At 42.2% G+C, this 14,228-nt stretch overlaps 1 protein-coding gene across 5 annotated transcripts in view; it reads left to right on the forward strand.

The window, feature by feature from the left end:
• KCNQ5 (potassium voltage-gated channel subfamily Q member 5) overlaps nt 1-14,228 on the forward strand; it is a gene marked incomplete at both ends in the record, with an annotated part of 602,709 nt that overhangs the window by 522,992 nt on the left and 65,489 nt on the right. For 2 of the 5 annotated variants that reach the window (XM_080699983.1, XM_080699985.1), the window contains 2 exons: nt 1,606-1,700; nt 5,709-5,735. In XM_080699983.1, the coding sequence (XP_080556109.1) occupies nt 1,606-1,700; nt 5,709-5,735 (122 nt within the window). Of the gene's footprint in view, nt 1-1,605; nt 1,701-5,708; nt 5,736-11,959; nt 12,017-14,228 lie in introns of all 5 variants that reach the window. The other 3 variants (XM_080699981.1, XM_080699982.1, XM_080699984.1) reach the window with 3 other exon arrangements.

Genomic DNA, 14,228 nt, shown 5'->3' on the forward strand with positions numbered 1-14,228 from the left:
GGGTAATTTACCAGCTCTATATGGGAAAGTAAGTTCAGGCAATCTCTCATATGGACAGTTTGGATGGAAGCTTTTTCAACCACAGTCATCAAGCAGTCAGCAAAATTCCCATCGGAGGGCTGTCACCAAGAGCCGCAACTGGGGGTGCTATGAGCCGGCAACTGGAGGTGCTATCTCAGCCTGCAATTTGGTATAAACCTCCTCGTTTATCTGTGCACATATTTTCTCATCTACAAAATAAGAGGTCTTACTATTTCTTTTTTTGGGGTGGTACTGGGGTGGAACCCAGAGGCTTTCTACCTCCGGGCTATACTCCCAGACTTATTTTATATTTTATTTGGAAACAGGGTCTCACTAAGTTACTGAGAGCCTCACTAAGTAGCTGAGGCTGGCTTCAAACCCGTGCGATCCTCCGGTCTCAGCCTCCCAAGCACGGGGATTACAAGCGTGCGCCACCACGCCCGGCTAAGAGGTCTTAATCTACACTCCAATTGCAAGGATCACTTGAAAATACTTCATATTGTGTATGTTGGGCGCGATTATATGAAGTGGAGAGAGTTTATGTTTATATCAAGGAGATATAAACACATTCTTCCATCATGGCATGAGATCTTTAGGTGCTTCCCAATTATATTTCTATGTAATACATCTATCTCCCCTATCTGATTGTTTTAGCTCTGTTTTTGTTATCACTGTCTTCATTTTTAGCACTAGAGCTAATGCATGGCTCAGCTTCAGGGATCTCACTAATTAAATCATTAACATGCCCTGGAGGTTATTAGTTTACTAGTGAGTTAACTCGTTGTATAATGGGCTTGAATAATTCGTTGCCTCTATCATATCAAGTCTGGTCCGAAGACCCATCCCTGGAAGACATGCTCATGCTCAGGTAGTTTATCTAGTATCTTGGACACCGGTATTTATTGAATCTGTTATTTATTACTATTTTTGTTTTGGATAATGTAGTATATTTTCCTAACTGATTCAAAATTGCATTATGTGATGCTTTTTGGAAGTTTTACTTTTCTTTTGCGGTACTAGGGATAGAACCCAGGGGCATTCTACCTCTGAGCTACACTTTCAGTCCTTTTTTTTTTTTTTTTTGGTACTGGGGTTCCTGGAAACCCTTCTACCTCCGAGCTACACTTCCAGACCTATTTTATATTTTTATTTGGAAACAAGGTCTCTTAAGCCAGTGCAGCTGGCTTCGAACCTGCACGATCCTCCTGTCTCTGCCTCCCAAGCGCGGGGATTACAAGCATGCGCCACCAAGCCCGACTATTTTATTTTGAAACCGGGTCTCACTGAGTTGTAAAGGGCCTCACTAAGTAGCTGAGGCTGGCCGCGAACCCGGATCCTCCTGTCTTGGGTTCCCGAATGCTGGGATGACAAGCGTGCGCCACCACGTCTGGCTGTGACTTGTTTGGAAAAGCCATTCCGATGTGGCAGAATCTGTGTAGCAGCCAGATGAGAATGCCACTTCCTCTGGGCACTTGTCAGGGCTAAGTATGACGAGGAACGATGCTTAATGTAGTAGTAATCTAATAATTCTATTTCCTGCTCTCTTTGGTTTCTCCTCTACGTTCCCATGCGTGCCATATGCAGTGTGTTTGGCGTAGTTACGCAGCGGACGAGAAGTCTGTTTCCATTGCAACCTGGAAGCCGCACCTGAAGGCCTTGCACACCTGCAGCCCCACCAAGTAGGTATCAGCGTGACAGCTGGTGCTGGAGCTGAGTCTTTGCGAGTTTGTTAAACAAACCTTAGACATGCACAGAAAGTGCCAATTTGTGTTCATCTTACTGTCTATTGCTCTTAGAGAGATTTATACCTTTTCAGTAGCAATTCAAGCTCAAGACTAAATGAAACCAGTATTATTCGTCACCATCCACAGACCAGGGTTGAAGACTAAAGGCATGCAAACTTTGGTCAAGATTCCTTTTTACTGTTTCATGCTAATTTTCTAACATCTCATTCCATAAATCCCACCAGAACTCTCAAGGTAAGTGCCACAGTTCTTGCAAAGCAAGGATTATTTATCTTCCACTCACCTCTGCCCTCAAGAAGGGAGTACCTTGTGGGCAGTGTTTTCTTTGCACATATTAGTTTGCCAAAATCATTTCTTATCTGGATCCCTACAGGATGGTCCTTGAGCTTGTACTTGCAGCTCTTTTTTTTTTTTTTTTTTTTTTTTTTTGGTGATACTGGGTATTGTAGCCCCCAAAATGAGGAACATTGGAGTCCAATAGGATTAGAGTTTATTAGAGTTTATAATAATGCAATGAAATCAATCTGATGAAAATTTAGAATCAGCAGTCAAATATTTTAAAGTAACATTACTACCATTCCCATTTCGTTGGCCAAAGCAAATTTTCCCATCCATGCCTAAACTCAAAGAGAGCGGGAAGGCACAGTTCTACCATGAACCTAAAGGAAGGGAGACCCTGAGAAATCATGAGCAGTCTTAATGATGATCACAGCAATCTTCACATTTTTTTAAGTTGTTAGTCCTGGGATCCTAGTCTCCAGTTGAGCTGACAGAGCCCGTGTTAAATCATAATCGCCCTCTGATGAGAGAAGCCCTCTCTGAAACACTCCAGTGAGGAGGGCGTGGGAAAGCTGTCTGTGAGTCTTGATTAGAAGAGTCAGTTCTTCAGGTTGTTCAAAAGGTATGAAATTGCTTCGCTGACTTCCCATTTTAGAACACTAGCCATATCCCTTCAGACCAACAAAGCCTCGGTCTCCGTGGCTTCCTGGGACTTAAGGCAGATCACTGCTCCTGACTCCGGAAACGCCCTGAGTTTCACTGACCTAGGAGATGGCTGTGCACACGTGGTGACTTGTCCTGGCGAGGCGGCCTTCGTGGCGTGAGATGCTGCCCCGTGCACACCGCTGGGGAACAGCACACCGAGCACTGGCACAGGGCCCTGTCTGGCCTGGCCCTCAGTCTTCCTAGTCACAAAGGAAAGGACAAGCCCCACAGCTGATTCCTCAGTGCTAATGGGCCATGTCTCCTCGAGCTCAGTTACTAAACTGTCAGAACCTGGGACAGAGAACTCACAGACCCCCAGGATTGCAGAGAGGATAGAACCTTACCAAGGAGAGACGCCTGGACGTTGTTGAGCACTGTGGGTCAAAGGTCTCTGTTGCATGGATTTTGAAATTTAGTTGAGTTCCTTTTACTATTAGATCCTTTCAAAGTACTGCTACAGAAAACAAACAAACAAACAAACAAAAAAGAACCTAACTCTTGTGCCTTCTTTTCTCTGGGTGTGCGAATAAAGGTGGAAATTATGTTTTCTTGTCTTTATGAAGTTTTCTAAATAAATGTAAAAGAGTAAGGTCGGTAGGAAAACTGACAGAGGGTTCTCAAGGGAAGAGAAGAGCAGTCTGCCATCACGAGTGATCAACTGGCTTCCCACTTACTGCAGTTTTTTTTTTTTATTGAAAGTCATGCTGAAAGGTGGAGAAACCATTTAGTCATGAGTCAAATTCTCCCCGTGCATCAACTATGACTTTCCTCACATAATTGGTTCTTTTCCTCTGCTGTTTTCCTGTTCTCAGTGGGGGTGGATGGTGGGTTGATGCATGCAGCTGCCTGCATCTGGTCCCATTGCGCCTGTCAATCAGCCTTCACTCGCCTTTCCCGGCCCAGCAACGTGAGTGGCAACCCATTCACCAAGAGCAGTTATGTGTCCAGCCTCGTCCGCCCACCCGTCACCGGTGCTGTTCAGAGGAATCTAGGTGTCCCTCCCGCAGTGGCAGGTCACTGTCCTTGCGATCACCGTTGTCATCATTGGTCTTTGTGAAATCAGTGAGAAGGCGATGGGACGTAGGGACTTTTGGCCAAGAATAATAATCAATGCACAAAATATAAAAACTTTGCCTACAATTTTAATGTATTCACAGACTCCCTGAAGCCAAGTTCAGAACCTCTGCTTTAGAAAGAAAACTTACTTTAGTCAAGTTTCTGGGTTTGTGAGAAGAATAATTTACAATGACCTACAGGGATGCTTTTACATTTAGAATTAGCTCGCTTACTGAATGCAAAATGCTATAGTAAAAACACAGACCCAAATTCTTTTTATTTATATTGCATGTCTCTCTTTGGCATACAGAGTCTAGGAACTTCTGAGGAGAAAGATAATTTACTTTTCTACCTATCTGCTCCACAAGTGTTCACTGGACACTGTCATGAGCATAGTACTGTCCCAGCTCTCAGGAAAGCACATTAGACCCTCGGGGCTCAGGAAGGGTAGATATCCAAGGGCTCCTGGGAATAGACAATAAAATAAATAAGTAAAGTATAAAATACATTAGATGGCAATAAGTGTTAAGGCAAAAAGTAAAATAGAGAAAAAATTCAGGAAGTGTCAGGGGCTGTAATTTTAAATAGGTGGTCAGGGAAATGATCATTTTATCAACAATATCATCATCACCAATGGTGTTGTTATCATTAAAAATATACCACCCCAGGCTCTGGTTCCCCACAGTTTTAGAAATATAATGGGGTCCAAGAGACCACTGTGTCGGAGAGAGACGCGACCCCGGCCAGGGAGGTGACCAGCAGTTTCTTACTCTCTTCTCAGGCCTCATTTGTCTCTTAGACCTTAGAGGTCTGAGCAGATGCTACTTGAAAGTCTTATTTAGATAGAAGGATTTATAAAGGGAAATATTTTTCTTGCTTTTCTTCTCCAAGTGAGCAAAGGCTAGGCAAGGTGCACCTTGGGTAAATGTGCTACTTTACAGATTGAGTCAGACATTTTCTAAAGCTTTGGGGAACTATCAACCTCTGAGGATGCCACAGGGTACCTTAAGAAGTCCTAATTTGAAAACTATCTGATAAAATGTTTTCCCGTTTATTCATAAGAGAAACCAAGAACCGGAAGAAAATGAGGTGCCTGCCCAAAGGCCACAGTTCATCTGCAAGGAATAGCAGGCCTACTCCATGGTGCCAAGACCTAAATTTGCTAAAAATGGTTATTAAAAATGCCACCCACACAGTACTTTGAAGGCTGAGACAGGACGATCCCAGATTCCAGGCCAGCCTCAGCAATGCGCATTATGAGGGGGCTCTCAGCAACCTAGCAAGACACTGCTTCAAAACAAAACAAAACGGAAAGGGCTAAGGGTGTAGCTCAGAGGTAGAATGCCCATGGGTTCAGTTCCCAGTACACACACGCAACAGTAGACTAGAGAAGTTCTGATGCTTTTTATGTACTTTATTTATTCCAAGGGAATTCATACTTTATACATTAAAAAAAGAAAATCTGGCTCAACCAGTGCCTGACGTAGGGAACCACAGTCACTGACTAATGAATTAGGATTCAGAACCCAAAAGTCAGCCTGAGCACAGGGGCTGAAGCTATCTTGCAACGGGCAACCTTCCAGGAGACCTTGCTAATGCCAGTTACACCAGACCTACTCTCTCTCAACCTTGAATAACTATGGCTAATGAAGAGGTTTCGGCCATGCGTGGGCAGTGTTGGGTTTGTAAAGTAAACGTTGTGCTATCTCAGGACCGTACCACAGAGGCCATGAGCCAAAAAGCTGGGTGCATTATTGTGGATGACAATTGCTTTTGCGGGTTGTACTTGCAAAGGGTTACTTAAGGTACTTGATTCCCCGGTATCAGTGTGGCCGTTATCAAGTGCTGTAAATATGTTCACTGGTTTATCATCGTTTCTCTTCTGTCTGCACGCACCTGAAGGAAAGAGCAAGGGGAAGCGGCAAGCAGGTTTGTGATTTCTCTTTTGCTGCATGTTTGTTTATAAATCTGATGCCTAACAGATGTTTTAAATGTGTCTCATGAGTAAAATCGATCAACAAATACAAGATGATTAAAAGTGACCTTTCACAAGATTGCCTGCAAGTTTGCTGGGTTTTATTGATTTTTCTCCCCTTGGGAGCAGAAGCATCTTTCCCTACCTTACTCGCTGCTTTTAACCATCTTCAGCGCACAGAATATTCTGGAGGGAGAGTTGAGTATCCCTCGCCGACATGTTTCCAGACAAAAGTCATCTAAGTTTTCAAGTACAGTAATATAGAGAGTTAAAATTTAAAACTTTTTTTTTACTAGTATTCTGGCTTTGGCCCAAACCTAGCATATACTTTCCTTCATTAGAGTCCTTCCTTGAGAATTTTTTTTATTTTGTTTTATTATCTTTTTTGGCAAGAGGACCACTGTCGACAAGAGGTGAGAGCTATCTTCTGGGATATCCCCAGCCCGTTGAGCAACGAGGCTTACATAGGTGACCTGATTCGATAGTAGCCCCCCATCCTGCACTCAGAAAACAGCCCCCTGAGACTTCTCCACATAACTCTTGGTCAGTCATTCCTTCATGCCCTGAAGAGAAATGGCTAATGAAAATAAATAGCTAAATAGCATAGAGTTCAATCTAGAGGAATTAGAATATGAAGAGAATCTTCTATTTGTTCTAATGAGTACCAAGAAGTGTCTGGATTTAGAGCAAATCCCTGAGAGACAGGACCAGGTGGATACTCACGCTGAAGGTGTAAGAGCGACAGAGCAGGCCCAGCAAGAGAACAGCAAGCACCTGGAAGGGGGCAAGCCACACGAGCTTTCTCCCTATCACTGCCACTTGTTTCAGGACAGAAGAAATGAAGGCGGCCCTCAGCCTAGAGTTGAGAGCCAAGGATTGAGGGTCTAAGGATTGTCCCTTTGGCTTTGTACTGTTATAGTGACATTAGTTACAAAATATGTATGTAGCACTGAAATTCGTTTCTAACATTCACTTGGAGCCAGGCGTGATGGTGCACACCTGTAATTGCAGTTCTTGGCTAAGACAAGAGGACCAGGTTTGGAGCCGGCCTCAGTGACTTAGTGAGGCTCTCAGAAACTGAGACCGCATTTCAAAATAAAATAATAAAATAGGGCTGGGGGTGTAGCTCAGAGAATACCTCTGGGCTCAATCCTCAGTACCACAAAGACAGAAGGAAGGAGGGAAAAGAAGGGAGGAAGAGAGAGGGAGGGAGGAAGAAGAGGAGGGAGGGAGGAAATTAGTTCACTTGGAGTGATAAGAGACTCTGGGTTCTCCATTTCCACATTAACACTTAAAAGGTTACCAAACAAAGACATAGATACGTTAGCCTGCAACAGGAGACATATGTGTAGAACAAACACATCGTGCGCTCCTACACAGGGATGATATTAAAGGCCCTCTCTTACTTGGTAACCCTAGAGTTAGAGCAGTGGAGATTGAATATTCCTGAGTGACACTTCCAGAAAGCTTCAGTAGCCTGAAGAGTCATTTTTCTCCAGTTTAGAGACATTTCTGACCAAAGACAGGCTCTAGTCATTTGACTCGAGCATTCTTTGCGTGGACACTGAAGAGGGTCGCTGACCAAGTCTAAGCCTCAGCCCTTTTCCCGGATTCCATGCAGACCTCGCCACCCTGATGGGGCAGCTTTACTTGGAAAAAGAAAAGTTACATAAAATAAACCACAGCCACTAGCAGCTATGTTTTAGTCTCTTTGGTGACACTAAAATGCTTTCCTTGTCTCATGAGCTATTTGCACATGACCTCCAACGATGATTAGCCTCCAGATTCTAAGGGTAGAGGCCATCTTTGGTAAAAATTCCAGAACTCTGAGAGTAAGAGCCCCTATCTTGCTTTCATTGCCCTCCGTCGCCCATTGGTTGACACCGTTGCCCATTGGTTAACACCGTCGCTCAGTGGTTGACAACGTCACCCATTGGTTGACACCATCGCCCAGTGGTTGACACCGTCGCCCATTGGTTGATGCTGTCTCCCCTTAGTTGACACCGTCGCCCATTGGTCGAGGGCTTTATCACGTGGATGTGCATGAGTAAGAGTAACTCCACTTGTCAAAATGGAGTGGAGAATCAGCTTGAGCCAAAGGCTCTCCAAGGATAGAACTAGTGTCACTATCAAACTTGGGCTCAGTTGTCCAAAAACAAGCCTCTTAGTCAGCTGTCACAATGCAAAAAGACTACCAAATGTTCTAAATGCCACAATGTTCACATGAATGTAAAACAGTTAAGTCTATTCTGCCTGCTTGTGATGGAGCCTGTCAAAGATAACTCACCCGTAGGCTTGAATGTGTGCAGAAGCACTAAACTGGACTTATAATGGGAAATCGCATGCAGAAAGGTGTTTCTCCGTAGTCATCTGATATTTGACAAAAATCACCTTGAAACAAATCTTGTGCTACTCCTTGGCCTGGATAACGTTCTTCATGACTCACCCTTCAGATGCTTCGGTCTCCTTATTCCCCAGTATTTATCACATCACCTGTGCGAAGGTGGGACAGGGAATGTGCTCAATCAATAACTCTTGAAGAGAGTAATAAAATATCCCCAACCAGCCCAGCACGGTGCGTGGCTGTAATCTCAGAGCTTGGACGGCCGAGACAGGAGATTACAGGTTAGAGACCAGCCTCAAGCATTTTAGCAAGACCCTGTTTTAAAATAAAAAATAGAATAGGGCTGGGGGTCTAGCTCAATACCTAATGTCACAAAATAAAAACAAAAATATCCCTGGCCTCAAAGAGTTTATGTAGAGAAAGAAAACACAAACAAAACTGGAAGAAAGAGAAAAAATGAAAAATTTTAAATATTGCAATAATTTGAAGGACATAGATGAAGGCTCCCTTTACTTTTGATTTTAATTGACACATAAAAGCTGTACATATTGAAGTTCCCTTTACTACCGCTTAGGCTTCCACCGTGGGCTCCGTAGGCGTAATGAATACAGAAAGACTTTTGTAATAACAATAGCAACAGCGCCCACCATCTTAGGAAATAACAAATTTGTCCTTACCCAAGCAAAATGCACAAAGAAAAATGCATTTATAATGAGGGTGCTCCCTTAGAGGAGAGCAGCTCTGGGTCCTGAATATTGTTCATTAATACTTGAGCCCATTTCAAATGAACTAATTAGCACTACCCAACCTCAGAGTCCGTTACTGTCTTTGAGGCCATTCAGTTATTGATAGTGATTCAGATAAGCAGAACAGACAAGTTTCACCTGAGTGGGAGCCAATTTTTTGTGTGGGTATGTGTGGTACTGGGGTTTCTGGAAGCCCTTCTACCTCGGGCCTACACTCCCAGACCTCTGGAGCCAAATTTTTTTATCTTCAAATTTTCAGAGCCCAGAATCTCCTAAGACCTTCCTCATAATTAAGACTGGGAGGAACCCAAGTGCAAATGAGCTGAACACAGCAGCCAATACCCCACTTCCCTGCATCTGATGCCTATAGACTGAGAGCCAGGGCTGCCCACCCAGCGCTCCAGAGAGCTCTCTGCAGAACAGAGAGGTCAAACACATCATGCAACTCTTTTTTTTATTGCTATTTTATGATTGTTTTTATTTTTTTATTGGTGCATTGTAGTCATACATCTCAATGGGATACAAGATGGTGAAGTCATGCAACTCTTAAGTATGTTACCTGCTCTGGAATATTCTTGTTAAAAAGAGAAGTTTTAGCTGGGCCTGGTGGCACACACCTGTAATCCCAGTTCTTGGGAGGCTGAGACAGGAGGATCACAAGTTCAAGGCGAGCCGCAGCAGCTTAGTGAGATCCTGTTTCAAAATATAAAAAATAAAATAAAATAAAATAGGGCTGGGGGTGTAGCTCAGAGGTAAAACACCTCTAAGTTCAATCCCCAGCACCACACAAAAAATGAAAGAAATGTCATCTTTCTACACTGAAGTTGGAGTAAGGTTTAAACAAAAATGTATCTACAATTATCTCAGCTTAAGAAACAATGTCATCTTGTTTGTGACAGAATTTTCTTTAAATATACAAACCATCAGTCCCCAAAAATGCTTTTTGAACATATCCAGCTAAGCCATAGCACAATGACCCCTTGGCTGTCGCTGGCGCAGGGCGGGTCCCCACGGCCCGCTCGGCTCGCCCACCACTGGGGCCACACGCACGACGCCTTGGCATCCTCTTGCCGTTTGTCTCTTCTCCTCTGTCTTCCCCGGAAACAGTTCTAATCTCATACATGTGGAAGTTAGTGCGTTTATTGATTTTATTCTAATTAGTCATCTCAATAATTTTCCAACTCATTTTTTAAATTGGTCATTTTTAAACTTTCTTAAATTTTAAACAAATTTTTAAAATTTTCTCTGTGTACTATAAATCAACATTTCTAGAGAGCGGAATTCCCCTGGCCACGGGAGCACGGTGTTCTCACCTCAAGGTCTATGTTTTCCTCCCTTCCTCCTTGACCAGGTCATCAAATAGCGATCAGCAAGTCCCCACATTGGTACGAAAAGGCTTTGGCCTTTTCTTCCCTACGCTTTGATTGCTCCAAGAACAGACCATCCCATCTGAGGCTTGGGGCTGTCTGTCAGTCACTGCCCGGCTCGCCCTGACCCCTGTTGAGTGACTGCTGGCCATGTGCTCAATCAATAACTCTTGAAGAAAGTAATAAAATATCCCCAACCAGCCCAGCACGGTGCGTGGCTGTAATCTCAGAGCTTGGAAGGCTGAGACAGGAGATTACAGGTTAGAGACCAGCCTCAAGCATTTTAGCAAGACCCTGTTTTAAAATAAAAAATAGAATAGGGCTGGGGGTCTAGCTCAATACCTAATATCACAAAATAAAAACAAAAATATCCCTGGAAATTTTAAAAATATTTTAAAATAAATTATTAAATAATAATTAAATAATATTAATAAATATTTTAAAAATAAATAAAAAATATTTATTTCCTGGTGGTGCTGCCTGCCTGGCTTGCAGTGTATACGCCACCCTAGAACACCCTGGTACTTCTCAGGCCATAGGCTACCTAAACTTGCTTCAATGGGGAGCTGCGAGACTGTTTTGAAGGTACAAGTCTTAAAAATTAAGGCACACACAAAAATTATTTTATTATATTGCCATCTTGTGCTGTGATGTGCTCTGAGCCTGTCCAAACAGCTCCAGCATGGTAGTTTTATTGAGTTCTAAGATGGTGTGTGGCTCCGGGGACAGAATTCTAGAACGCTTGTGGAAGAGATCGTGTGCTCTTATATATATATGCCTTCCGCATTTATTTTCTGTCTTTACTTTCTGTATTTACATTTTCTCTATTCAGTGTGCAATGAATGGTCTGCATGTTGCTAAACTAAACTCAGTGAGCTGAGACTTTACATTTCTTCCTGCATAGTCGATTTGTGTCCCTTTTGCCAAAATGGGCAGTTGTTTCAAAAGCAATCTTTTCAAAATGGTCCTTCCTTCTGTTCACATTTACTGATAGAGGGGAATGATTTATTCAGTTTATTTTTTAAAATATTACGAGATTTAAAATACAAAACGTGCTTTTTTTTCTTTCTCTTTTAATACAAACTAGCAACTGTGATTCTCCTGTCTCAAACCAGGCTTGGAGATACCCAGTACTTGGGAGGCTAAGACGGGAGGATCACAGATACGAGACCAGCCTCAGAAACCCAGAATCTTTTCTTTTGTTTTTGTTTTTTTTTTTTAACATGTATTCTGTCTGACAATTGGTCACTTATATTAACTATAACTGCAGGTGTTTCACATGAATCGAGTACTCCTATTTATAAATGGCAAAGCAATTAATGTTATCTACTTCATTAATTTCTGTAAATATTTATTCTTAAATCTTCTGAAACATTTTAATCCTCAACCATCTGTACACTGTTGCATTGATATTTATTACAGGTCTACAGTCTAAAATACTTGTATTCTTCTTTTCACATGAAGCAGATGCTAACACATAGACTGCCATCATTTATATTGCCTATTTCAAATCTAATTATTTCAACCAAGCAATTAAGAACACTGGGTAAATTGCAGGCGGCACGATTAAACTACACAGTATTCACCACTAAAATCATCTGGCTTTATATAAAAAATAATAAAGCCAAATGGCCTTGTTTTTAGAAAAAGAAAAACTCCCTAAGCACTTTCCTTGTGATCAAATGCTTAGTAATGTGCTGCTCTATTTCCCTCGCTCCTAGTAAGTTCTGTAGTAATAAGCAGAAGCTCTTCAGAGTGCACACTTCACGGAAGCAGAGGTACCCAGCATCCCGGCTATGGCCATGAGATTTGAGAATGCCAACTAACCTCAGGTGCATGACCAGGGTACAGCACCACCCCACCTGAGCCTGTCCACAGACTCACTCTTACTAGGGACTTCTTGAATGAGGTTGCCAGCCCGCTTGTAATTTCCCTTCTTGCCTGTTGCCTGCTTTGATACTCTCCAAGAAGAGGCAGGGACCCCGCAGTCCTGGCAGTCAGCCCCTTGGCGCCCCCTTGTGGCTGGATAGCTGCTGAGCTGCTGCACGCACTGGATTGTTAAGGCTCGGTTGCCATATTGTGCTTGAGGCAAGATTTGCAGAATGCTTGTCTTATGAAGGGCTAAAACCCTAATTAAATATAACAATCACTAAAGCAGTCTATGTCCTCAAGAACTACTGTAGGGTGTGAGGCCACCCAGTTCCCTGGCAAGGAGCTTGCAGTACCTTACCGCATGCTGGGCCATTTGAATAACGTGGACATCTGGTTCCACAGAGGGAAGAATTTCCTTGCAGAGCAGTCGTGCAGGCTCCCCTGGGCATGGTCCTCAGCTGGGAATGAGGGATTGCGTACTAAGAAAGATGCTCCAATCAATGACCATGGCGACCTTTTGGTTACTTTCCCCAAAGAGAGACCTACTTGTTGGTCTCCTGGGGATCATCTTTGGCATTCTTCCTAAAAATACTGTCACATAAGTCTTTCTCCAAAGTGATGTTTACAAATGTCACAAAAAGCAGGAAAATAATGGCATCTCTACTGTATCAGTTAAGAGTCTATATTTTTAGTCAATGTGTGCTTTCAATAACAGCTACCGAATCAGTTTAATAGTCATCTAATCAAGATGCTGTTGATTCCAAAGAGGAAATGAAGTAGAACCACTAATAAAAGTGGGCTTTTTGTGAGAGGACAAAAGAATACATCTTTGCCTTGGAAAAATGCCTACTTAAAAAGTTCTGGTTTAGAACCAGGAACACCTGTAATCCCAGTACTTGGGAGGCTGAGACAGGAGGATCTCAGGTTCAAGACCAGTCTCAGCAACTTAGTGAGACTGTTTCCAAATAAAAAAAAATTAAATAGGTCTGTGAATGTAGCTCAGAGGTAGAAGTCCCCTGAGCTCAATACCCAGTATGAAGGAAGAAGGAGGAAGAAGAAGAGGAGGAGGAGGAGGAGGAGGAGGAGGAGGAGGAGGAGGAGGAGGAGGAGAGATGTTGTTGTTGTGGGTTAAGATCTTATTCTTACCTTTTAGACAATGCTGTCAAAAGAGAAAGTGAAAATATTACATTTCTCTAATTTAATGTGTAATATATTACATTTGTTTTAGTTCTTGAGACGTTTGAAAAATACTGTGCACTAACAAATATTCATGTAGTTTAGAAGTGCAAAAGGGAACTGGTAACTTAGAATTCATTTATATCAATCTTAGGAGCTTTAAATGGTACTGAGATTCAGAGAACATAATTCCCACTCTTCAAGAATCCATAAAGATAATGTCAAAAGGTTTTATAGGGGACGTTTTCTAATATATTTTATCAGAGCAATTTTAAAATATTTTGTTATTGTAAATAGACCAGGATGGGTTTGGTGCTGATACTTTTACTTTAAGTAGTCTTTACTTTTTTAGTAATTGAAATTTTTAAAAGAAAAGAAATTTCACATTAAATAGTTTATTTTTTACTAGTTTCTTGTTCATTTGGTTGATATAGGAACTCTTTCTATCTTGAAAGTTTGAAATAAATAATTTGATACTTACTAAACCAAACCTTCTATGGTAATTAGCACCTCTTAGTTCCAGAAAAGTTAACAAGATCAGGTAGGGTAAGGATTCCTAGAATGATCTATCACCCTAGACATTCATTAATCTAAATAAAGATGCAGAAGTGAGCATATGTTTCCTGAACCAGACCATCATAAATCTAAATTATGGAACAGATGTGTTGAAATCAAGAACAGATTTGAAATTTTTACAATTAAAAAATTAAGGAAAGTAGACATTTGGGGCACTATCCCTATGACGGATTTGTTTAAAAAAGTGAAAGCTTTTGGATGACATGGAGAACCTACCCTGAGAATAAAGAGATGGAGTTTTTCATGTTACTGTTCCTCCTGTTGACTGTAACCTATCATGTAATCACACATTTGTCGAGTGCAGATCGACCCTCTGAGGGATGGTACTGTTGTCAAGAGCGCCTGAGCTCACCTGGCCTCATCAGA

Source organism: Muscardinus avellanarius (genome assembly GCF_963383645.1).
Source record: "Muscardinus avellanarius genome assembly, chromosome: 8".
Lineage (NCBI taxonomy): Eukaryota > Metazoa > Chordata > Mammalia > Rodentia > Gliridae > Muscardinus > Muscardinus avellanarius.